General features: G+C 48.5%; 1 protein-coding gene and 1 pseudogene across 1 annotated transcript in view; both read left to right on the forward strand.

Annotated features, from left to right (window-relative positions):
* The first annotated feature begins 5,441 nt into the window (after positions 1-5,441).
* Positions 5,442-26,922, forward strand: part of TRIM9 (tripartite motif containing 9) — a 116,372-nt gene continuing 94,891 nt past the window's right edge. The window contains exon 1 of the mRNA XM_061612829.1: positions 5,442-6,263. Within this exon, the coding sequence (XP_061468813.1) occupies positions 5,442-6,263 (822 nt within the window). The remainder of the gene's footprint in view (positions 6,264-26,922) is intronic.
* LOC133378678 (5S ribosomal RNA) lies at positions 14,557-14,676 on the forward strand (annotated as a pseudogene).

The following is a 26,922-nucleotide window of genomic DNA, read 5'->3' on the forward strand; positions in this document are numbered from 1 at the left end:
GTGGGTGTGTGGAGAGAGTTCCAAGGGCCAGGTAGAGAGGGTTTGAGGGCTGCATTTGGCCTCCAGGGTTCAGGTCCCCTCACCCTTGGAATGCCAGACCTTCCATAGTATGGGCAGTGTGCCTCTGATGACCAGATGCGCAGGTTCAAATTCATCACCACCACCTGCATCACACCTGGCTTATGAGCTTCCGAAGGCGTTGTTTGGCTGGACGCAAAACCCTGGTGTGGATGGGCCTTTGTTCCGACCCAGCAAAGCAGTCTTTTGTGAGTGAGTTTGCAAGTTGCAGCTTGATGGAGAACGTTTGGCCAAGGAATGATTTTGGCATGAGAGTCTCACTGCAGAACTGGGGAAGGAGGGATGACTCACACAAAGTGCCCGAGTCATGGATCCTGGCAAGGAAGGTGGTGAGAAGGGAGAAGGTGCCCACTGCAAAATCTGCAGTGTTTTAGCAGATACCCTGTTCTTCTGAACAGCCAGCTTCAACTTTGGGACTAGTCTACACATTAAGGAAATGGATACTTGGCCTGGCTGTTGGCTCCCCAGCTGAACGGACACACTGGCAGTCACTGACGCTGCTGAATCCCAGCTCCATCTTCTCTGCTGGAGGAATTAGAATAGGTGCCTTGCTGTTGTTAAGCCGTTGCAGCCTCTGGTCTTCCCCCAGCCACTGCGGGGATAGCCACAGGGTCAGTGGCGGCTGGCACTCATTAGGACTGGTAGGGCAGAGGGCAGGAAGGCCAACAGTGGGTAGACCCAGAACCAATGACAGGTGGAGGCTACCAACTCTAGTTTTTTGTCTACTTCCTGTTGTTCTACAGGGACTATGGAGGGAGGGGGAGCTGATAGCCAGTGCCCCTTGGCTGGTTGTAAGTAAGTAGGCAGGCTGGGAGGGGCTTGCTGAAGGCAGACTGAAGTTGGTGGGGTAGTGTCCCACTGATGCCCTAATCGTTAAGCCTCCAGTGCATTGGGTTTATGAGTTCTCGTCTGCTCCATAGGCAAGACAACGGCCAGATTGGTACATCATCAGCAAGAAGAAGAGGAAGGGGAAAGCAGGGGGTGGTGCTGCAAGAAATGGGCTTGAAACCTGGCCTAGGACAGGTTGGGCTACAGTGCCCATCACCCCCATTGGCCAGACTGGCTGGGGCTGATGGGAGATGGAGTCCAACAACATCTGGAGGGCCACACGGTCCTCCATCCCTGCCAGAGGCCATCCCATCCCTGGCCCACCCCTGGACAAGGGAGAGGGAGCATCGAGGCAGAGCCCACCCAGGAAACATTGGGCCATAAGGCCATCACTATGCAAAAGGTTTCCCCATGGATTCCAAGGGCCCTTAACCAACTGCCTCCCTCAAATTGCAGTCTGATTGGTTTTTGTTGGCATGCTATTGTCATCCTGTGATGTGACAGGTTGCTCTCTGGATAAAAACACTTTTCGGTCCTCTTTGTGATGCATCAAAATGAATATATATATAATCTGCATTGGCATAAGAAGGAACATGAAATCAGTCTTCAAATACACTAAGTTGGGAGCATGTCCAGATTTGCCTTTTTGTTGTTGTTATGTGCCTTCAAGTCGATTACGACTTATGGCGACCCTATGAATCAGCGACCTCCAAGAGCATCTGTCATGAACCACCCTGTTCAGATCTTGTAAGTTCAGGTCTGTGGCTTCCTTTAGGGAATCAATCCATCTCCTGTTTGGCCTTCCTCTTTTTCTACTCCCTTCTGTTTTTCCCAGCATTGTGGTCTTTTCTAATGAATCCTGTCTTCTCATTACGTGTTCAAAGTAGGAGAACCTCAGTTTCATCATTTTAGCTTCTAGTGACAGTTCTGGTTTAATTTGTTCTAACACCCAATTATTTGTCTTTTCCATGGTATGCGCAAAGCTCTCCTCCAACACCACATTTCAAATGAGTTGATTTTCTCTTGCCTGCTTTTTTCACTGTCCAACCAGATTTGCCTTTATTAAGAGGCAATGGAAGGTAGCCATCACCAGTGAATGAATGGGCAGCCAGGGTATGGCTGTTCAAGAATGCCTATGAGAACATCAACCAGTTTTGCTTTTGCATATTTTTATTCATTTAGCCCATGGATAGGGAACCTCAGGCCCAGAGGCTGAATTCACCAGGAAGCCTTCCTTGCTGAAATGCAGAGGAGCTTCACAAAAGCACTATTGGACTCTGCCCTGTGGGTCATGTCAGACCCATCTCCCACTCTGCTGCCACCTTTCAGGACATCCAGAATCCTTTGCTGAAGACGGCTACCTTCCATTGCCTCTTAATAAGGGCAAATCTAGACATGCTCCCAACTTAGTGTAAAAAATATTTGAAGGCTGAATTTATGTTCTTTCTTATTTCTTTTCAACATTATCTCTCCACACCACCACCCCTGGCCCAAGAGTGCAAGCAGTTCTGAACCGGGATGTTTTGAAGCCAGAAGAAGAGCCAACTCCAAGGAACATGTTGCTCCCATCAACCAAATGGAAGGTTAATTCACAAAGTGTTCGTTAAAGTTCGGAGGACATCCGATGTTCTTAGAGCCTGACCATCCTTGGGGGCATTGTTTCCCCCTTTGGGCTCTTGGCTACCATCTCGTACAAGGAGTACTTAGAAGCATTAGGCGAGGGTGAGAGAAACTGGAATGACAAGGACACTTTTCAGCACTTGGGTTAGTTGCAGTAACTTCCTGATAGCAGCACAGGGACATGCTAGGACTAGGCATATGCATGGAAGATCAAGCTATCAAAGCTTACTAGCTATGTCGCCCATGTGCTACTTCCAGTATCAGCGGCTGTATGTCTCAAAATACCATTTGCTGGGAATTGCAGGTGGGGAGAAAGTGCTGTTGTACTCTGGTCCTGCAAGTGGGCATCCCATGGGTTGCTGGTTGGCCTTTATGAGAACAGGATGTTGGACTAGATGGGCCTCCTTTGGCCTGATCCAGCAGGGCTCTTCTTAAAAAGCAGGCACTTTTTCTCCTAGGTTTCATCTATTCTTCTCCAGATAAGCAAACTATCTCATCTGAAGATCTGCTATTGGTTCTCTTCTACTGCAATAAACACAGGGGGCCTCTATCGCTGTCCCCCACAGATGGGACAAATAGCTTTGTTATGTGTGGGAGTTAACCGCAGTTCAGTGGATTTTGTGAGTCCTTACCGTTACTCAGAGACTTAAAACTTCAATCCTGGAAGGCAAAATATCCGCCATTTATTATGCAACTGACTGAGGACCTCAGTGCCTGGCTACACTGGAACATATTTCACATAGATGTCAACTTTATGTATTGATTACATTTATACCCCACATTTCTTTGCATGATAGAAATCCAAGGCGGCTTACGCATGGTTCCCATCCCATCCAGACCTGACCCTGCAGGGAGCTGGCCTCATGGGCCTTCAGACCACAGCCTGGGAACTTCAATGGGGATACCTATATATGCTTAACTCAAGATGCATGTATTGATGAGTAGGGTATCCATAATGTTATTATTAGTAGCATTCATATATTATTTCTTCTTGTGCATTTAATATTTTTATTTATTTTCTTTCATGTCATTTTTAAAATTTGTTTTCCCCCATTTCCTCTCATTATTAAATTTGCAAATAAAAAAAAATTAAAAATTGGGAACACAGTGTAACGGAAGGTATATAACCTTCTTCTTGTTATAAAAAAAAAAAAAAAGAAAGGAAAAAGACCCACCCCTGATCACTGGTCTCCTGCGGCACATCTCGGATATGGTCAGGGAAGCTGACCTGCCCCTCCTTCCTTTGTCTTCTTCTTCGACTGTCCGAGGGGAGAGGAGACATCTTTGCCTTTGCTCTCTCTCCTGAGCCAGGAGGGCAATAACCACGTCTGGGCACTCCACCTCCAACTTAGTAGCCTGCTACTTAGGTAAATACACACACTGGCACACACGCAGCTCAGGGCGCTGAGGATCTCTGCATATATATACATATTTCCATAACAATAGGGGCCCTGCTGGGACCCTGCTCCCAAAAAGTAAAGGGTCTAAGACCCCCTGAGACCCTGGACGACTACACCCCTGCACCTAGGTGGGGGAATGGTAGAGGTTTATAACACTGTACATAAATGGTGTAGAAAAAGTGGATTGAGTAGTTTTGCTCCTTCTGTCATAATCATATTAGGATTCAGACGGTTGTATTCAATGCTGTGCACAGAGAGTTCCACTGATGCAACGGGACTTTACCTTCCTCTTTCCGTGTGCCCTCAAAATCTGTCCCTGGAGCAGAGTATCAGGATGTGGGATGGGGGACTGCAGGTGAGAGAGGAAGCCTGCCGCACTAGCAGAACAGCAGCATTGGCTACCGACCCAGAGTCACTTAAAACAACTGATCTGCAGCAGGTTCGTAACAGACACTAAGGAAAGTCTTCTTTGCCCAACGTATCACTGGTGCCTGGTTGCTCCATGTCAGCGGGGCAGTGGAATCCGCTCCAGGTTTTAGCCTTAACTTTCAAACAGCCGTTCAAGGTGCTCCCTGAAGGTTCGGACTAAAACCCGGAGCAGATTCCACTGCCCCGCTGACATGGCACCACCAGCCACCACTGCATTACATCATTAAATTATGGAACTCGTTACCACAATGTGAGGTGATGGCTGGTCCTAAAACAGGATTGGGGAGGAACCTGTAGCTCTCCCCTCGGTGTTATAGGACTCCAGCTCCCCAGCCAGCATGACCAACGGCCAGAGGCGATGAAGTTGCAGTCCCACATCTGGAGGACCTCCCGTTCCCCTTCGCTGTCCTCAGGGTTGGCAGGCAAAGTATCTTGAACTATCAACTGCGGGAGAGGCGGCGAGCCTGAGCAGCGAGGGAGGGCGATGGCCTCCTTGCCTAGAAGCTTCCAGGCGCATCCGTTTGGCTACCGTTGACCACACGATGCCGAGCCGAACGGGCCTTTGGTCTGCTCCGATCCACCACCACCCCGCCTTGTTCCTAGTCCCAAATGGGCTCTGCTTCGCACCCTCCCACCTCCAGTGTGCTCGGCTTGAGCCTGCATCATCCGAAGAATTGTGCTCGTGATGGGGGGGCACTGAAAGCTGCACCTGTGCGGGAGGGGCGCCTAAGGCGCATTCAACGCTGCGGAGCGGACGCGCGCTCCCCCGGGGGAGCGGCGACTCTCTTCTGCCGCCGCCCCCACTTTCGGAAGGGAGGGGGCAGGAGCCGTCCCCCCTGGGAGGCGGTGCTTGGGCGGCCTCCCTCATCCAATGGTGGCTCTGCCCTCGGCGCCAGCGGCCAATGGCGCGCGCCGGCGGGCGGGGCCAGTGGAGCGGAGGGAAGGCTGCAGCCGTCCGGCGCCGGCAGTGGCTCGTGGCGCGCAGGCTGAGCCGGGTGGGCAGGCGGGCGCCGCTGTCCGTGGTGCTGAACGCTCCGCTCGCTCGCTCCGGGCGTCTTCGACGGGCGGCGGCGGCCGCTCTCCTCCATGGACGAGATGGAAGAGGAGCTCAAGTGCCCGGTGTGCGGCTCCTTCTACCGGGAGCCGCTGATCCTGCCCTGCTCGCACAACCTGTGCCAGGCGTGCGCCCGCAACATCCTGGTGCAGACGCCCGAGGCGGACTCCCCGCAGAGCCGGCGCGCCTCGGCCTCGACCTCGGACTACGACTACCTGGATCTGGACAAGATGAGCCTGTACAGCGAGGCGGACAGCGGCTACGGCTCCTACGGCGGTTTCGCCAGCGCGCCCACCACGCCGTGCCAGAAGTCGCCCAACGGCGTGCGCGTCTTCCCACCAACCATGCCGCCGGCATCGGCCGCCGCCGCCGCCGCCTCGCTGGCGCCGGTGCCGCGCAACTCCTGCCTGACCTGCCCGCAGTGCCACCGCAGCCTGATCCTGGACGAGCGGGGCCTGCGCGGCTTCCCCAAGAACCGCGTCCTGGAGGGCGTCATCGACCGGTACCAGCAGAGCAAGGCGGCGGCCCTGCGGTGCCAGCTGTGCGAGAAGGCGCCCAAGGAGGCCACCATCATGTGCGAGCAGTGCGACGTCTTCTACTGCGACCCCTGTCGCCTGCGCTGCCACCCGCCGCGGGGCCCGCTGGCCAAGCACCGCCTGGTGCCCCCCGCCCAGGGCCGGGTCAGCCGGCGGCTCAGCCCGCGCAAGATTTCCACCTGCACCGACCACGAGCTGGAGAACCACAGCATGTATTGCGTGCAGTGCAAGGCGCCCGTCTGCTACCAGTGCCTGGAGGAGGGCAAGCACTCCAGCCACGAGGTCAAGGCCCTGGGCGCCATGTGGAAGCTACACAAGGTCAGCCCCGCGCCGCCCCGGGAGGGCCTGTGGGTGGGGGGCAGGCAGCCCCGAGGGAGGCAGAACGGCTACCTTCCTGGCGCCCAGACTCTGCCCTGCCCGCGCTCTCGCCCTCGGCTCTTCTTCTCTCACCGGCGCCCCCTCCATTGCCCCCCTCCTCACCCTTCCTCTCTAGGTGCGCCTCTCTCTCTCTCTCTCTCTCTCTGTGCCTTCCTCAACCGGGTGCCCTCCAGATGTTGCCTGACTACAACTCCAGAGTCAGGGCTGGGGCTGATGGGAGTTTATTTTGGGACGGGGGTACCCCGTGGGGCAAGGTAGCTCTAAAGAGCCCTTCTCCTCCTCTGCCCATCTCTTGACTTCCTTCCCTTCCTTCCCCTTTCTCTGCAGGGCCCCTCCAAAGCCAGGCTGCCCTGTCTTTCTCTCTCTCCCCCCTCTTTTCCACCCACCCATCCTTCTCACCCACTTCTTTCCCTCTCATTCGTCAGCTGCCTTCCTGCCTGACTAATCAGTTCCCCCCATCTCCCTCTCCCGCCTCTAGGGATTCAGTCTCTGCTACCGGTAAACAACCTTCCCGGTCCAGATAGGGTCCCAGCAACCGCTTTCCAAGGAGGGGTGCAAACCAGACTCGTAGCCAGTCTAAGAGTTCGTCGTCCCCCCCACAAAGAGTAGGGGGGAGAATTTTTTCTGTAATAAATAATTAAATTTATAATTAATTTTTTTGTACAAAAATTTTAAGGGGGCAGAAAATTTTTAGGGATACTGGACTCCTAGACACCCCCCAGCTACGAGCCTGGCCCAAGCTGCTGCCCATCCTGTCTCCCAGCTTGTTGGGGTGCCTCTCACTCTGACATCCAGGCACAGAACGGTTCCCTGGTCTCTTTCGCCTTGCCTGCCACCACCACCCCCCCCGCTCCTTTGTGGGTTGCTGTTCAAGCGTTTGCGCCAGACTCCCTGCAGTAGAAAACAAGACTGACTGGGCTTGATTGGGGGGGGGGCAGAAATGAATTTTACATTGGCAGATGAGTGCGGGGGGGGGCAGAAGCAGGGGTGGGATGGCCTTTGTTGCTGGCCCCTTGGCTGTCCTTATGTCACCCCCAGAACCGGCAAGGCTGCCATCACCTTCCCCCACGTTTGGGTAACGTTCCCCACAGAAGCCGGCATGCAGAGGTGGAGGCTGCAATGGGCAGTGCCAAATATCTGGAGCAAGGGGTGCCGGCTCGCACTGTTGCTTTTGGCCTGAGCTGCATTTTCCTGCTCCCATATGGTGCTGGATGCATCGTGCTCATTGTGTGGCAAGGGAAAAGCACTTTGCGTGTGCTCAGAAATGATCCTCTCCGTACATCTCCTTCACCAGCTGTTGGGACTTAGTGTTGGCACTGGGGGAAAAATAAGTTCTGGGGTTCATATGAAGCCCTTGGTTGGCTGGCTGGTAAGGAGGGGCTTGGGGGAAGAGGGGCATTAAGCCAGTGAGAGAAGAGAGCATGAGGGCAGATGTTGGAGGCTGCTGTGTTTTCGGATGGGGAGGTGTCACAGAAGAGTAGATTTCTCCCCTGAATGCTGATCAGCCTCTCTGCCACTTTTTTCCCCCAAATGCACTTTCCTTAGCAAAGCTGTGGCTCCATGCAGCCTTCACCAACCAGGTGCCCTCCAGATGTGCTGACTGGAGCTGATGGGAGTTATAGCTCAACAACATCTGGGGGGCACCTGGTTGACTTGACAAATCTGAAGCAGCCACTCCAGGGGCGGATAGAGAGATGGAGATGAAGGATACAAATCCACCGAATCTACCCAAGCTACCACACACCAGCCACCGACATCTAGCTTTCATTTGGGATCTGGCTGTGCGATGGTGATCTTGCCTCTGAGGTAACTAGGGCAGGGAAGTGACAGTGATGTGGCTGGTGTCCCCTCTTCCTCCACGTGTTTTGGTGGAACATGTAAGCCAGGAATCAGCACATGGACATAATTGATCTCACCCACCTCCCAGTCTCTGTGCTGTCCATGCAAGGAGCCAGGATGTGGCACGTTCAGTATGGCAAAGGGGGAAGTGGCCACACAGTGATAGATTTCTCCCCGGAGAGGGTTATGGTGCTGGGGGATTGATTTTTTATTTTTTAGAAAATGTCACATCCGGACAGTGAAGTCCAGGTTTCAATGTGCAAATCTGAAGCTTCAGCCTCTGTTGGAGATTATGTGACTACTATCCATCATCACTGTTGGTTGAAGCATTTAGAGTTCTACCTGATATAACCAGAATTAGTGATGTGTGTAAAATTAAGGCATGTTGAGTGGGAAGACCCGTTTCGGCTCTGCTCGTCCATGAAATACAGAGTGCCCTTAGGGTCACAGATGTGGGGATAATGATCCTGGCTTGCTTTCCAGAGGGTTTTCGTACTGATTACTGAAACAATGTTTGTGGAATGCTAAGTCTTAACAGGAGCCAACGCTAGGCCCAATAGTCAATAATGAATTTAGTGCTGATGGAGTGAAAGGTGCTATGTAGGATACAGAGCTCTCTCAAGCCATGTGAACAAAGGTGAATAGATCAAATGTCATTTATTGTTAGCGTGAAAGCATTCAAAAGCAAGAGTGTCCTGCGTCCAATGCACTAGGCCAGCCTTCCACAACCTGGTGTGCTCCAGGCAACTGCAGCTGGTGGCTCCATGTCAGTAGAATCCTCTCCAGGTTTTTGCCTGAACTTTCTACTTTCAGTACCTTGGACAGGTCCTTGGAAGTCTGGACTAAAACCTGGAGCAGATTCCACTGCCCCACTGACATGGAGCCGCCACTTGCCACTGGCTCCAGCTATTTTGGACTACAACCCCCATCCGGGAATAATCTCTTGGGGAGGGAGGCATGGCAGCATGGGGCTGGAGACAGAGATGGTGGGAGGGTCAGAGCCAGTGATGGGCAGGTCCCTCTTCAAGAAGGAGCACCCCTTCTCTCTCTCTCTCTCTCTCTGTCACCCCCTTTCTCTCACATTCCCCTTCCCCTCCTTGCTACCCACACTAAAACAGGCCATAGCCCACATAAAATGAAGCCAAGGGCTAAGGAATGGTGGTGGGCCCAATGTCATCTCATGAGCTTCAGAAGATCTAAACCCAGACCTCCCCACTCCCAGCTTCACACTCACGTTCCACCACGGTGACATCATTGCACCAGGGTCAAGTTGCCTAGCTAAAGGATGTGAAGAGAAATGCACTTTTAAAACCAGCCTTTTGAAATGCGCTTTAATTCTTCATTGTAATGGCTTTGAACGACCCTGTGGGATATTGCCTTATTCTGGAGACCATAATTCGTAGATATATAGATACCGATACATGAATGGCCAAGTAACTGCTATTAAGTGGAATGCTTCCCCCTGCTCCCATTTGGAAGTGCCCATTACCGGGGGGTAGGGGAACCTCCAGACTGCAGCCTAATTGGGACTGCCAGACCTCCCCATTTGGCCTGTGAAGCTGTTTTGGCCAAGCCACACAAACCTGCCCTACACCTGACGTCATATACAACGGCAGATAAATCTACAGCTCAGCCACAGGGGGCTTGAAAGCACCCACAGAGCCCTGAGCACTGTGCTCAGCAGATTGTTGAGGCTTTGAAGTGGCACACATTGAGCTGACATCTGTTATACATTAGCAGAGAATTTAACTAAGATGCAGTGGAGTTAAGCCACATGTGCTGTGTGATTTACCTGAAAGGAGCAGGCTTTCACCCTGCATTCAAATCACGGAGATACATAGTTGATAGGAAAGGCATAACTTAGTTCTAACTAACTAACTTGGAGGTACAATGACCAGGTTTGGTCATCCGCCCCATCCTAGAGAGGAATAAACAAGTCTCCTCTCCCTTGCCTGGATGGAGAAGAAGGAAGGAAGGAGAGTTTGGAAGTGAGGTCAGCTCCCTGAGAGTATCAGTTTACAATGGAAGGAAGACAGGTAAGGATAGGCAGTCCAGCCAGGGGGAGGACCCTCTCTCTATCTCCCCTCAGACATGCAAAGAGAACCAAATGGGAGTTGCTCTTGCCACACTTCCAGCATCATCTGTGTGAGCAAAAATGGTCATCTGATGCCACTGTGATGTCAGATGATTGACAGGTGGCCAGCCCCACCCACTTGTCAAGCTTGGCCCATGGGGTGTATGTGGCAGAGATAAGGATCCAGTCTGCCAGCCAGATCCAGTTCCCTGCTCCATTGGGTGGAGGAGGCAAGAGATAGTATAAGGCAAAAAGGCAGCTCAGGATGGACTTTTGAATGAAGCATTGATGTCCTCTTTGGCTTGGCTTCAGTGGGATCCATTAGCTGGCGTTACCCATGGGAAATCTCCACGGAGCCAATGCAAGAACAAAGCTCTGTTTGACTTGGCGAAGGACAATATTTGCTGCCCAGACAAAGCAGCTGGAAGGAATCCCTGCACTTTGCATCTGCAAAAAAAGCCAGAAAACCAATATTCTCCTCCAAAAAAGTTCTTTCTCAAGTGGCAACATTTTAGTTGACTCCTCAGTGCCTTTGACATCTCTGGGGTATCCTTGCAGTTCCCATAGACTTAAATTTTCTACATTACATGGTGCTGAAGTTGGTTTTATCTTATTTTTATTTGTTTAGCAAGATGTATATATCACTTAATCAAAAATCTAAGTTTATGTAAAATGATTATTTATGTAAAATGATTCAAGAGGCAGCTGGACAGCCATCTGTCAGGAATGCTTTGATTTGGATTCCTGCATTGCACAGGGGGTTGGACTTGATGGCCTTATAGGCCCCTTCCAACTCTACTATTCTATGATTCTGTGATTCTATGATATAAAATGTTCATTTAACAATAGCAATAAACAGACTTTCAAAACAGCAAATGTAATAAAATTATTGAAATACAGTTAAAAACAATGGATATTAAAAACAAATGTATGTGAATTACATTTCTGAGTAGGCTTGCTAATAATGTTTTTAGCAAGCGCTGAAAACAGTACAAGGAAGGTGCCTGCCTAATATCAATGGGCAGGGAGTTCCAGAGAGGAGGTGCTGCCACAGCAAAAGATTGATTCCTTGCAAGTTCAGAATGAACATTATGCAGCACTTGTAAAAGTGCCAGTTCTACTAATCAAAATGGTCAAATGGCACATTTGGGGTAAGGCAAAATTGGTTGCTAGTTATGTTATTATGATGCACATTTTAAAAAAATTGTACACTGAGTTGTAAAGGTGTGCATCCTGAAAGGGGCTTAGAAGTATTTTAGTTATTGTACAAATAAATATCCTAAGCACTTTTGGAAGGAAGGAAGGTAAAATATTTCTCTTTCCTTTCCACAGAGGTGCTGAAGGCAGCTTATGTAAAACTCATGAAAGGATTCACAACTTTAAACTCCCCCCCCAATTACAATGCATAAGCAAAATGGCATCAAAGAAAATGGCAGAGCAAAAAAAACCAAGTAAAGAACAAGGGAGAATAAAATTATGCCTAAAACAGGGATGGAGAATCATCTCCAGATGTTGCTGGACAACAGCTCCCATCATCACTGGCCTTTAGCAATTTTGGCTGAGGCTCATGGAAGCTGCAATCTAGCACTGTCTGGAGGGCCACAAGTGTTCCATCCCTGACCTAAGAGGTTACAACAGTGATGCTGACTGAACTTTTCTGGAGAGGGATGTCCAAAGATAGGCTGCTGCCCATCTCCAGGTACCACCCACCTAGACCTTGAGGGGCAGTAGCACCTGGAACAGGACCTCTGATGATAATCTCAGCAAACTGGTCGGGTCATATGGAAGAAGCAGTGCTTCAGGTAACCTAGGCCCAAGCTCTAACCAGAACTTTTAATAGCAACTGGAAGTATACCAGGGGGAGAGAATGTAGCTCAGTGGTGGGCCATATGCTGTGTATTGATTTGTTTATAAAATTGCTTACCCGCCCTCCACCATAAAGTTCCAGGTTCAGCCTCTGCACTCTTCAGGCAAGGTTGAGAAAGGCCCCTGTCTGGGAACCCTGAGAGCAATGGCCAGTCACATAGGTAGCATTGCGCTAGGTGGACCATTGGTCTGACTCAACAGAAAAATACCCTTCTTGTGTTCCTACACTGGTAACCAGTGTAGATCTTTAAATAGAAACAGTACTGTGAAAGTTGGACAGTGAAAAAAGCTGATAAGAGAAAAATAAACTCCTTTGAAATGTGGTGTTGGAGAAGAGCTTTGCTGATACCATGGACTGCGAAAAAGACAAATGATTGGGTGTTAGAACAAATTAAACCAGAACTATCACTATAAGCTAGAATGATGAAACTGAGGTTATCATACTTTGGACACATCATGAGAAGACATGATTCACTAGAAAAGACAGTAATGCTGGGAAAACAGAAGGGAGTAGAAAAAGAGGAAGGCCAAACAAGAGATGGATTGATTCCATAAAGGAAGCCACAGCCCTGAACTTACAAGATCTGAACAGGGTGGTTCATGACAGATGCTCTTGGAGGTCACTGATTTGTAGGGTCGCCATAAGTCATAATCAACTTGAAGGCGCATAACAACAACAACAAACAGCAATATAAAAACCACTGAAAAGCAACACAGAACCACCATTAAAATGACGGGCTGCTCAAGAGACATTTTAAACATGTCAGCATAAAAAAAACCCCTCAGGTCCTAATTGGAGGCTTTCTACAAGGATCTGGTTGGCCACTGTGAGAACAGGATGCTGGAACAGATGAGCCATTGGCCTGATCCAGCAACCAGGTTCGCCTTGTGTTTGTAAAGGTCTTCAAGAGATACCTAAAAGTCACAAGCAAGCACGCCTCTGCTGCAAGGATCTCAGCGTTCTTCAACATGGGCCTGGTGACACAAATGCCTGACTTCTGACTGAGGCCAGTTCAGTCTCTGTAACATGGGGAACAACTAACAGCACTCCTCTAACATACAGCCCACAGATATTTCTATCAAACTTTAAAAAGCAGGGAAATTGGGCAGCTATAATGAATGCACCAGGAGAGCAAGAGACCTGACCTCCTCTCTGGATGATAAGGGCTCAGGCGTACTTTAGGTATCCTGGAGCTTATTCAGGGCTTTGCATATCAACACAAGAGCCTTGAACCTGCCCAGTAGGATAAGGGCAGCCAGTGCAGATGTTTTCCCAGAGGTGTCATGTGCTGTCAGTGCTCTGACCCCCTAAGCAGTCTAGCTGCTGCATTCCGTACCAGCTTGAATTTCTAGGCCAGGCTGAAGGGCAGCCCCCTGTAGAGTGCAATGCAGTAATCCAGTCACGAGGTTAGAAGAAATGCAGCCACTGCAGCAGATCCTTGTTAGCAATTTCACCACCATATTTAATCCTGATTAACAGTCTTTGAAAGTAGATCAGTATTATCCATATTTCAGATATAGGGGCTGAATGAAGGGCCACCAAGAAAGTTCATTGTGTGCGTTGGGGCTGTGACTGTGGCTGGCTTTAAGCCGTAAGATTTCACTCCAGCCATTATTCCCGTAAGGGTTCATCTTTCCCAGAAAACTGCTCCTCACAGGCACACCTTTAGTTTTACAGCTTTCAGCGCACAAGAAATTAGATCACGCAGAGGGCAAAGCAAACACTGCGGAGGAGATTGTACAACAGTTGCTAAAGTGAGAAAGGAAATGTTGGCACCTAAGCTTTGCATGATGCTTGTTGTAAAGAAACAAAACTCCAAGAAATTGTGCAGCTTTTTATTGAAATAAATCTCACATTTGGAGACGGGGGAGGCTGGTGCCTTTTCAGACTGGTAGGGTGGGAGGCAAGGAAGACAACAGGAGGTGGAGCCAGAGCAAAGGACTGGTGAGAGCCAATATTAGCAAGAGCCAGCTGACTTAATTTTGTTCTAATCCTCCACACACTAAGGGGGAGGAAGAGGCCAACAGCCTGTGCCACTCTCTGGGCAGATTGTAAGTAAGAGAGTAGGCAGGTGCGGCCTGGCTGAGGTTGGTGGGCCATTGCTGCAATTGCCCTGATGGACCAGCCTCTACTGGGCACCAGGGCCATCTATCTTGCCCCTCTCCCCCCTATGACATATATAGTGCTACAAATCGCTCACATCATTGCACTCCTGAGCTTCATCGCTTCGTTTCATTGGCTGTTGTTTGCCTGAGCATAGCAGCACTCCATGTGCGGTGTGCACAGGAGATAGAATGTAGCCTAGTGGCTAGAGTGTTGGATGGATTTGGGAGTCCTGGGTCTGAATCCCTACTTGGACTATGAAGGCCAATGCTGACCTTAAGTCTCTCTCTCTCTTAGCCCAACCTACATTACAGGGGTATTGTGAGGATGGATTCCCATCCACGTATTCATTTTGCTAGCCATACTACCCTGAACACGCCTGATCTCATCTGATCTCGGAAGCTAAGCAGGGTCAGGCCTGGTTAGTACTTGGATGGGAGACCGCCTGGGAATACCGGGTGCCGTAGGCTTAGAGGAAGGCAATGGTAAACCACCTCTGAATACCTCTTACCATGAAAATCCCATGAATGTATCAAAAAAAGATTCATAGGGTCACCATAAGTCATAATTGACTGGAAGGCATATAACAACAACAACAACAATTTAGCCTATAAACCTCTAATTAGATAATGGTCCAGATTGTGCTGTAAGGCTGTTATCCTCTAAACATTTAATTGAGGGTAAGTCCCATTGAACTAAATGGGACATACTTTTGAGTAGGCATATATAGGATTGTTATGCATGGCATGGAGAAAGTGGACTGAGAAAAGTTTCACTCCCTCTCTCATAACACTAGACCTCGGGGCCATCCAATGAAGCTGAATGTTGGCCGATTCAGGACAGACAAAAAAAAATGCTTCTTCACACAGCGCATAAACGATGGAACTGGCTCTCGCGAAATGTACCAAAGGCTGCTAACTTGGATGGCTTTGAAAGGGGATGAAACAAATTCAGGGAGGATAAGCTACCAGTGGCTATTGGCCATGATGGCTATATGTTACCTCTGGGTTCAGACACAGCATGGCACTGAATTACCAGTTATTGGGGGGCAAAGGACAGCATTGCATTCATGCTTTTCTTGTGGGCTTCCTCGTGAGCCATCTGATGAGCCACTGTGGCAAGCAGAATGCTGCACCAGATGGACTTTGGGTCTGATCCAGCAAGGTTACAGCACCAAAATGCACTCTGTGCCATTCTGGTTCACTTTCAGAGACTGTTCTGAAGTGAACCAAAAGGCTGAAACCCGTTCAGAGTGAAGGCAATGCTGATCCAGCAAGTAGTATCCTCACTCTCAGTTGGCTTTCTCTTACATGTAACCAAATCTAATTGGCTACATAGCATCATGAGATTCATTATATGATACCTGATGGGCTGAAATCACTACTCCCAAAAGAAGATGGGAGAAGGTGGCATTCTCTGAAATGCTACTGGTTCCACGCGCAGGACCAGCCAGACAGGCACAGCTTAGCAGTCTCAATGCGTGGATGAGACGATGGTGTCGGGTGGAAGGGTTTGGATTTGTTAAGCACTGGGGAACATTTTGGGACAAGCCGGGCCTGTACAAAAGGGACGGGCTCCACTTGAACCAGAATGGAACCAGACTGCTGGTACTTAAAATTTAAAAGGTGGCAGAGCAGCTTTTAAACTGACTGAGGGAGGAAACCCGACAGGAGCTGAGAAAGGTCCGGTTCGGAATAAACCTCCCCCCTGGGATAAAGACCAAAGAAATGATGAAATTGTAAAAGGGGTAGGCCTAGAAGTAGGCATTGTGAGAGCAAGGGCACAGGATATAAATTCAGAAGGGCAAAATTGCCACAGGCCAAACCACAAGTGCCAAAGACACTTGAAGAGAGACACTGCTTACAAGTGCCTGTATGCCAATGCTAGGAGCCTCCGAACCAAGATGGGAGAACCGGAGTGCTTGGTCTTAGAGGAGAGCATTGATATAATGAGCATAACGGAGACCTGGTGGAATGGAGAAAACCAGTGGGATACGGTTATCCCTGGATATAAACAATATCGGAAGGACAGGGAAGGACGTATTGGTGGCGGAGTCGCTCTATACGTGAAAGAAGTCATTGAATCCAGGAAGCTCGAAACCCCAAAAGAGGCGGACTCCTCCACAGAATCGTTGTGGGTGGTGATACCATGCCCCAGGAGGGATTTAATTCTGGGAACGATCTATCGTCCCCCTGATCAAAATGCTCAGGGAGACCTTGAGATGAGATATGAAATTGAGGAAGCATCCAAACTAGGAAATGTGGTAGTAATGGGTGACTTCAACTACCCGGACATAGACTGGCCGCATATGTGTTCCAGTCATGACAAAGAAGCAAAATTTCTAGATATTCTAAATGACTATTCCCTAGACCAGTTGGTCATGGAACCGACCAGAGGGACGGCAACCCTGGACTTAATCCTCAGTGGGGACCGGGACCTGGTGCGAGATGTAAGTGTTGTTGAACCGATTGGGAGCAGTGACCATAGTGCTATTAAATTAAACATACATGTAAATGGCCAATTGCCTAGAAAATCCAACACGGTCACATTTGACTTCAAGAGAGGAAACTTCACAAAAATGAGGGGATTGGTAAAAAGAAAGCTGAAAGACAAAGTCCAGAGGGTCACATCACTCGAAAATGCTTGGAAGTTGTTTAAAAACACTGTATTAGAAGCTCAACTGGAGTGCATACCGCAGATCAGAAAAGGTACCGCCACGGCCAAGAAGATGCCAGCATGGTTAACGAGCAAAGTCAAGGAAGCTCTTAGAGGCAAAAAGTCTTCCTTCAGAAAATGGAAGTCTTGTCCGAATGAAGAAAATAAAAAAGGACACAAACTCTGGCAAAAGAAATGCAAGAAGACAATAAGGGATGCTAAAAAAGAATTTGAGGAGCACATTGCTAAGAACATAAAAACCAACAACAAAAAATTCTATAAATACCTTCAAAGCAGGAGACCATCTAGGGAGGCGATTGGACCCTTGGATGATAAGGGAGTCAAAGGCGTACTAAAGAACGATAAGGAGATTGCAGAGAAGCTAAATGAATTCTTTGCATCTGTCTTCACAGTGGAAGATATAGGGCAGATCCCTGAACCTGAACTAACATTTGCAGGAAGGGATTCTGAGGAACTGAGACAAATAGTGGTAACGAGAGAGGAAGTTCTAGGCTTAATGGACAATATAAAAACTGACAAATCACCGGGCCCGGATGGCATCCACCTGAGAGTTCTCAAAGAACTCAAATGTGAAATTGCTGATCTGCTAACTAAAATATGTAACTTGTCCCTTGGGTCCTCCTCTGTGCCTGAGGACTGGAAAGTGGCAAATGTAACACCAATCTTCAAAAAGGGATCCAGAGGGGATCCCGGAAATTACAGGCCAGTTAGCTTAACTTCTGTCACTGGGAAACTGGTAGAAAGTATTATTAAAGCTAGATTAACTAAGCACATAGAAGAACAAGCCTTGCTGAAGCAGAACCAGCATGGCTTCTGCAAGGGAAAGTCCTGTCTCAGTAACCTACTAGAATTCTTTGAGAGTGTCAACAAGCATATAGATAGAGGTGATCCAGTGGACATAGTGTACTTAGACTTTCAAAACGCGTTTGACAAGGTACCTCACCAAAGACTTCTGAGGAAGCTTAGCAGTCAAGGAATAAGAGGAGAGGTCCTCTTGTGGATAAGGGATTGGTTAAGAAGCAGAAAGCAGAGAGTAGGAATAAACGGACAGTTCTCCCAATGGAGGGCTGTAGAAAGTGGAGTCCCTCAAGGATCGGTATTGGGACCTGTACTTTTCAACTTGTTCATTAATGACCTAGAATCAGGAGTGAGCAGTGAAGTGGCCAAGTTTGCTGACGACACTAAATCGTTCAGGGTTGTTAAAACAAAAAGGGATTGCGAAGAGCTCCAAAAAGACCTCTCCAAACTGAGTGAATGGGCAGAAAAATGGCAAATGCAATTCAATATAAACAAGTGTAAAATTATGCATATTGGAGCAAACAATCTGAATTTCACATAGACGCTCATGGGGTCTGAACTGGCGGTGACCGACCAGGAGAGAGACCTCGGGGTTGTAGTGGACAGCACGATGAAAATGTCGACCCAGTGTGCGGCAGCTGTGAAAAAGGCAAATTCAATGCTAGTGATAATTAGGAAAGGTATTGAAAATAAAACAGCCGATATCATAATGCCATTGTATAAATCTATGGTGCGGCCGCATTTGGAATACTGTGTACAGTTCTGGTCGCCTCATCTCAAAAAGGATATTCTAGAGTTGGAAAAGGTTCAGAAGAGGGCAACCAGAATGATCAAGGGGATGGAGCGACTCCCTTACGAGGAAAGGTTGCAGCATTTGGGGCTTTTAGTTTAGAGAAAAGGCGGGTCAGATGAGACATGATAGAAGTGTATAAAATTATGCATGGCATTGAGAAAGTGGATAGAGAAAAGTTCTTCTCCCTCTCTCATAATACAAGAACTCGTGGACATTCAAAGAAGCTGAATGTTGGAAGATTCAGGACAGACAAAAGGAAGTACTTCTTTACTCAGTGCATAGTTAAACTATGGAATTTGCTCCCACAAGATGCAGTAATGGCCACCAGCTTGGATGGCTGTAAAAGAAGATTAGACAAATTCATGGAGGACAGAGCTATCAATGGCTACTAGCTGTGCTGTGCCACCCTAATCAGAGGCAGCATGCTTCTGAAAACCAGTTGCCGGAAGCCTCAGGAGGGGAGAGTGTTCTTGCACTTGGGTCCTGCTTGCGGGCTTTCCCCAGGCACCTGGTTGGCCCCTGTGAGGACAGGATGCTGGACTAGATGAGCCACTGGCCTGATCCAGCAGGCTCTTCTTATGTTCTTATGTTCTTAAGATGACCTACAGGTTTTTTTAAAAGAATGAAAAAAGAAGATGCAAAGCAGCAGATGACCAAAGAGAAAACAAGCAAGGAACAAAGAAGTGATGAGGGTGCTTTATTTCAGGTAGGCCACTCAGTGGTTTATTAAGCCATGGTAGCTAAGTGGAGCATACATTCTAAATCGGGATGGGGAACCTGTGGCTTTCCAGATGTTTTGGACTACAACCCTCATAAACCCCAGCCAGCATAACCAATGGTCAGGGATGATGGGGGGTTTGGTTAGCAATCTCCAGAGAGCCATTGGTCCCCCATTCTTGCCCTAAGTGGACCTGCTTTTTAAAAGAAAAAGAGGTTTCTTGATGGCTTATTGAGATATGATAGCTAAAATGGAACCTGCAAGATCAGAGGCAATCTGCTTGAAAAGCTACAGCTTCTGGTGGCAACCAACAGCAGATCTCAGCCTCCTTTGTGCTCTGCTTGTGCATTCCCCGAGGCTTTTGGTCACCTGCGATTGGAAACAGAATACTGGGCTAGGCAGACTTTTAGTAATGCAGTTTCTTATGTTCATCAAAAGCGTGTTGTGGAGTGCTACCCAAGGCAAGTTTTCATCTTACATCACCTGCTCCTCCATTAATTGCTATCCCCGCCCTTCTCTTGTCTCCTCACTCTGTCAGTATTACATACCTCTTGACCTTCAAGCCACATTTCTGGCTTCCTCCCTGGGTGCAAACTTTCCCGAAACAGTCATATCCAGGATTATTAATTCCCCCAGCATCTCTCCGCTTGGCATTTCCACTGTGAGTCACCATGTGAAAGGGCACACCCCTTCTTCACGACACAGCAATGTTCGTTTAATTAGGTATTTATTCTCTTGGCTGCTTAGCTCATCCTAATCACCAAAAAGCAAAGCGCTTTGCCCAAGTCATCAATCCAGGGCCCTGTTACCAACTCGTGTGGTCTTTTTCAACCTAGAAGCAGTCTAGGTGGCAGGAATAAACAATCTGCATCATGAATAAGAAACAGAATTTCACAAGAGTTACAAAGGAAAGACCCAGTTTGACAAATCAAATGATGGCTTGGCAGAAACTCAAGTTGCCACCTTGTCACTTTTGCCCAGTTCTCTTCCTACGGCAGCCTTCATCAGCATGGATGCATTTGGCCAGGACTGATGGGAACATCTGGAGAACACCGAGTTGGAGAAGGTTGGGTGTCATGACCCCTGAATCCAGCAGCAATCCAGACACAGAGTTCAAGTTGAGGGCCCACAGTCAGATGCTGGAGATAGGAGCCCACTGCACCAAAGGCTGTCAGACAGGCTCACAGAAGAAGCTCTCAGACCACCAGAGCCCAGACCCTCACAGGCACCTTTCCCTGGGCCTGAGGAACCTCATGCTGTCCACTGCACTTCACTGGTCCAGCAACGCAGGAGCACACCAGGAGGCACCTATGGAACAGAGGAGGGGTGCCCATTTTCAGGCCAGATGTTTGGCCCTTGAAGGTGCTTCTCCACAAGGGGTTGGAGCCTAGGAAGGTAGTCTGGAGACAGAGGCTTAAGAAGCCCCAATCTGCTCCCAACTTTTGTCAGAGCACGTGCCTCACTCAGAGCTATCCATGCACCTTCTTCAGTCCAGGGCCAGAGCTCAGTGGTAGAGCACTCACTTTGCATGCAGATAATTCCAGGTTCAATCCTCAGCATCTTCAGTTGCAGCTGGGAGAGAACCCTACCTAGAACCATGGAAAGCTGCTGCCAGTCAGTGTTGACAATACTGAGCTAGATGGACCAATGGCCTGACAGTCAAAGGCAGCTTCCTATGATCACTGATGCATGGAAACATTTCCGGGGGGGGGGGAAGAGGCTTTGAAAGAGAGTTTCTCTCCAGAGTCCTTGACCTGAGGTCTGCTTGGCTGCCTCGCATCCTCAATGTGAGAAACATGGTCCTGTTGCAAAAGTGAGCTGGCCCCAGAGCCTTAAGGGTGCTCATCAAAGTTCCCAGGGCACCACCGTCATGATCATCCTGTGATGTGGGCTCTGCATGGAGCTGCCTTTAAAGACAGTTTGGAAATACCAGCGGGTGCATAATGAGGCCACCCAGTTTTTGGGTGGCAAGGGCAGGCAAGCAATCGGAGCATAAAACACTTGTTATCTGCATCAGCCCCACTAGTTTTCAATGCCTTTCTGTTCCCTAATTTTTAAAGTGCTGCTGGTTACCTTCAAAGCAGGGCTGGGGAACCTGCGGCTCTTCAGACGTTGTTGAAGACTCCAACTCCCAACAGCCTCAGCCAGCATGGCCAACAGTCAGGGATGATAGGAGCTGTAATCCAGAAACATCTGGAAGGCCACAGGTTCCCCAGCTCTACATTAAAGCCCTAGTTGGTTTGAAACCAGGTTGTCTGAAGGATCACCTACACCACCAGGAACTTTCCCAGGCCCTGAGATTGGCCCTCCACCATTAAGATCCATCAGGCTGGTGAATGCAGGAGACAGCCCAATTTCGCTGGAACATAGGTAGAAGCCTAACACTGAGTCAGACCACTGGTCCATCTACTCAGAACTGTCTAAAAACTGACCGGCAGTGGCTCTCCAAGTTTTCAGGCAGGGGTCCTCCCCAATCCAGGGCTGATGGAGTCCCACAATCTCTGGAGAGCCACAGGTTCCCTGTTCCTGGTCTAAATGTCCTCTCAAGCGTCCTGCCAACAGGGTTGCTGCGTGCAACTGCAAAAGACTGCATTGGAAGTGGCTCAGGAGGGAAGTTCAAACGCTGGGGAGATTTATACCACTGGAGACTCCTTATCAGCCTGTGTTTGCAAAACTACTCATGGGTGATGAACCGGTCAAGAAATATGTAGCTCAGATTGCTGGATAGATTCACTATTGATTTCTTTTTTTTTTTCCCTAGGCAACATTCTGCCATACTATAAAATTGTAAAAGATCCCTGCTTCATGTTGGGTTGATTGAGGCATCCTTTTGTATACTAAATTGTAAAAGATCCCTGCTTCATGTTGGGTTGATTGAGGCATCCTTTTGTATACTAGATTCATGACAGTTTTCAGACCTGCGAATTCAGGTGCCTGCTTTTCTTTTTCAGAGACAGAGGGACACTTTGCCTTTTGTTCCTGTCCATGTCACTTGTGCTGAAGTTTCTTTAAAGGAGAGTGTCCTAAGCTATTGCCCTGAACAACACAGCAGCGTTACAGAGTCCCACAGCCAATCAGCTTTAGTAGAGGCAAGTTGGTGACTCTTGTTATCCTTTGTTCAGGAGCTCTGGCACTTCCTCATCATAAGCTTCCTGTGAGACTTATTTGCACAGTTTTGCTCCCATCCAAAGTCTTACAGACACTTTTTCCTCCGCACAGGGTACCTCCATTGTTCAGAACTATGTCACTGCTCCACTCATCAGTGGAGGCTGGTCCACTGGGGCACAGCCCTCCCAATGAGAATGTCAAGCAATTTTTTTAAAAAAAAGTCCCCCAAAGTCTCAAAGCCACACACTCATTCTTCTCCACACACTTCTATATGAACTCAGAGAAGCTCTGCAAACTTCTGGGCATCTACTGCCCTCCTGCCAATCAGCTTCTTGTTCTCTGGCCAATAGGCTCTGTGCACCACTCAGCCAATTAGGGTTGCCAGGTCAGAAGCATTCCAAACCCTGAGATTTCAGGGGTGGGCCCTAGTGATGTCATGGGGAGTGGGCCCTAGTGGTGTTATTAAACATGATACATTAAGCATCAACCACAGTTGCTTGGAGCAAACAAAAAAAATATCCGATTGGAAATTAAGATAGAAATCTTAGGTAAATGAGGATGTTTCCAGGTCCAGCTGAGGTGATGGGATCATTCCTTATCACCTGTTTAGAGAGCCTGGGTAGGGAACATTTAATCTAGCCTACTTGCTTCTGGCTATACTTGCTTCACTATACTGAAGATCTGTCTATTTTTTATTTCTTAACCTATTTGCACTTATTCTTGTGAATGGGCTGGGGGATACTATGGGAGGATTGGGAGAAATGGTGGTCTGTAGTCTCTGCACTTGATGGACTGTTGGGAGGGGGTTAGCTGGTGAAGGTGAGTTATTTTCCAGTTTCCCTACATGCTCATCCTCCACTTGCTTGGTAGTTGTCCTCCTTATCTGCAAGTGTATTTAGTCCTAAAGGCATTTGGACAGCTGGGAGGAGGCTGGAGTAATTCTCCACTCTCCTAATGTCCCACCCACCTTTGTATTCTCTAAGCTTTGAGATTGCTGTCAGAAAGTTGGTAGGAGGTGGTGGATCATTGTTACAATCCAGCTTTCGCTCCCTTGCTAAGGTTGCAAGCTGAATCCCACTTATATAGAAGTGTAATGGGCCATCCCAGATAATGACTTAAAATATGCTGAAATCATTTACATCTGCCTATATTTGCTTAGAATATGCTTAAGATTTGCTGAAATAGCTTATAAGGTCTGCCTCATGCATAATAGTAAGGAAAGTAGTTTAAAACTGCCCTCCTTTTTTCCTCCGTCTCTTGACTAAAGCTGTAATTTTCCTATGAAAACAGCTGGAACAGACATAGAGATAAGACGTCTGGGCAGACAGCCAATGTGTTATGTTAACTGTCAACATGAAGTAAGAGGAAGTTCATGATATGGTGTGGCTGATACTTGCAGACAGGACAAAGCAGATGTCTTATCTCTATGAAGACTCACTGGGAGCATCTTGCTAATGACTTGATGGAGAGCCTGATGAGGTTGCATAGAGAGAAGGTAGAAAGAGACAATAAGGAGGCAGCTAGTGCTGCTTCTAACAGGCAGTAGTAGATAAGGCCATCGGAACACACCTTCCCTTAGATAAAAAAAGTATAAAATGCCAGGTTGTATAGCACTCAGGACCCCTCTGCTCTGCTAGAGTGGAGGGTCGAAGAAAGCAGGAGAACCTCATCTACTGTGGTCCCTGTGATGTTCCTGTATGTGAATGTAATGTAAATATGGTAAGTGCAGGTTTATTATAGGAAATATGTTAAGTGGAGTGAGTGAGAAGGGGGAGTACATGGGCTGTAGAATGCTGGATGATGATTGGCTGTGTGTTTGAATGACTGAAGGTATAAATGAGAGGATGACAGGTGAGTCGTGAAGAGTTGTTAGACGGTGGGTGTTGGACAGGGTGGTTGTGGCCAGGGAGGTTGATGTGGAGAGTAAGAAGTGGCTGTTGAGAGATTGGATTGGGAGTTCTGAGGCAAATAGTAGGAATTAGGAACATAAGAGAAACATATATGAAACCATATGCTTGTCAATGAAATCTGTAAGTAATCTTGTTATTCTTAGTGTTATCAATAAATATTTTCTTGGTTTACTTAAAGCCTGATTCCTCAGCTGGGGGGCACAGACCAGGGGGGAGGCAGAGTAACCAAGGCTGAAGAAGAAATAGTATCGAATGGTGGCAGCGGTGAAGGAAGAGATATTGTATCAACATCCAGTACCTCAGAGCAACCCAGAGCTGTGAGCTTCATAGGCAAGAGGCTTCAGGGGGGTTGGGAATTACCTATACACACAGACACAAGGTATCAAAATAACCAGGAAGAGACTAAGGTACAGTCTAGAGGTTATATTAGATACACAGAGTGTTGGGTAGTGTGGCCTAGCAGGGGGATCTTTTGAGATCTATGCTAGAGTGGAGAGAGGTAAAAATAGCCACGAGTGAGAGCGACACAGGTGGTGCCAGGGAAGGATGTCACAGTCCCCAATGAGGTGTCCAGTGCAACGTCTGCTGCAACTTCTTGGGAACGGTTTCAGTTGATGTGGCCTGATGCCGTGGACAAGGTGCTTGAGATGATGCGGCCAGCAATGTGGCCTCTCGACCCTTGCCCTTCTTGGCTTATTAAAGTTTGCTGAGGGGGGTTGACTGAGTGGATCCAAGGTGCTGTCAATGCCTCATTGCGGGAGGGAGTGGTTCCAGCCACCTTGAAAGAGGCAGTGATCCAACCACTCCTGAAAAAGCCCATCCTGGACCCACTGGTTTGTGACAACTACCCACCTGTTGCAAATACTCCCTTTTTAGGGAAGGTGATTGAGAGAGTTGTGGTGCAGCAGTTGCAAGTACTCTTGGATGAAACCGGTTATCTTGACCCATCCCAATCTGGGTTCAGGCCTGGTTATGGAACTGAATTGGCCTTGGTCGCCCTGATGGATGACCTTTGTTGGGAGAAGAATAGACGGAGTGCAACCCTGTTATTCTTACTTGATCTCTCAGCAGCTTTTGATACCATTGACCATGGTATCCTTCTGGGCCAACTTGGTGAGCTGGGTATTGGAGGCACTGTTTTACAGTGGTTCCAATCCTATCTCCAAGGTCGTTTTCAGAGAATAGCATTGGGTGAATGTCTTTCGGCCCTCTGGCAGTTGTGCTGTGGGGTGCCGCATCTTGTCCCCCATGCTGTTTTACATCTATATGAAGCCCTTGGGAGCAGTCATCAGGAGATTTGGGGTGAGGTGTCAGCAGTATGCTGATGATACCCAGCTCTATTTCTCAGTAACGTCTGAATCGGGAGAGGCCGTGCAAGCCCTTGACTGCTGCCTGGACTCGGTGGTGGGCTGGATGAGGGCCAATAAACTGAGTCTGAATCCTAGCAAGATGGAGGCACTGTGGGTTGGTGGTTCCCGAGTTCGGATAATTGGTCAGTTGCCTTCTTTGGATGGGGTTGCACTCCCTCTGAAAGAGCAGGTCCGTAGTCTGGGGGTGCTCCTGAATCCATCTTTGTCACTAGAGGCCCAGGTGACCTCCGTGACTAGGAGTGCCTTTTACCAGCTTTGGCTAATAAGATAGCTGTGGCTGTTTCTGGACTGGGATAGCCTGACCACTGTTGTCCATGCACTGGTAACCTCTAGGCTGACTTACTGTAATGTGCTCTATGTGGGGCTGCCCTTGAGGTTGGTCCGGAAGCTGCAGCTGGTGCAAAATGCGGCAGCAAGACTACTCACTGGGGCAGGGTATTGCCAACATGTCACGCAGTTGCTGAAGGGATTGCACTGGCTGCCCATTTGCTACCGGGCCAAGTTCAAGGATCTAGTTTTGGTGTACAAAGCCCTGTACAACTTGGGACCAGGATACCTGAAAGACCGTCTTACCCCTTATATACCCAGTCGATCACTGTTCTCTGCAGGTGAGGGCTGTGATGTTCCTGCTTATAGTGTAAATATGGTAAGTGCTGTTTATATAGAAGACATATGGTAAGTGGAGTGAAAGAGGAGGGGGGAGTACATGAGCAGTAGAATGCTGGATCATTGGCTGAGCGTTTGAATGGCTGGGAGTATAAATGGAAGAATGACAGTTGAATCTGGGTGGATGTTGGGAGTGTGGAGAAAGAGGTGTTTGAGGGTGGAGGTCAGGAGTGTGGAGAAAGAGGGAGTTGGAGTTCTGATTAATAATAAGTCAAGTACAAAACAGGAATAGATGAAACCATACGCTTGTGAAACATTCTAAAACTAATCTTGTTATTTCTGATATTTAATAAATACTTATTTGGTTTACCAAAGGCCTGATCCTTGGCTGGGGGATATACATACCAGAAGGGAGGGCAAGGTAATTACCAAGGCTGAACAGAAGCAGTATCTAATGGTGGCAGCGGTGAAGGGAGGAATAATAACAATTCAAGTATCCAGAGCAACCCAGAGTTGTATGCGTTATCTATAAAGATACAAGGGGGTTGGGAACAGCATAAGCACGCAGTCACAAAAGTAACCAGCTAGAGAGAGACTCAGGCAAAGTCTCTGGGAGTATTGGTTATAGGACGTGACTGGTGGTGCTGCCTAGCAGGGGGATTTAGTGAGATCTGTGCTAGAGCGGAGTGAGAAACCATATAAAGGACGGTCCGGACTGGTGGTATCTCTGGTGGTGC

The sequence above is a fragment of the Rhineura floridana genome, chromosome 2 (genome assembly GCF_030035675.1).
Source record: "Rhineura floridana isolate rRhiFlo1 chromosome 2, rRhiFlo1.hap2, whole genome shotgun sequence".
Classification (NCBI taxonomy): Eukaryota; Metazoa; Chordata; class Lepidosauria; order Squamata; family Rhineuridae; genus Rhineura; species Rhineura floridana.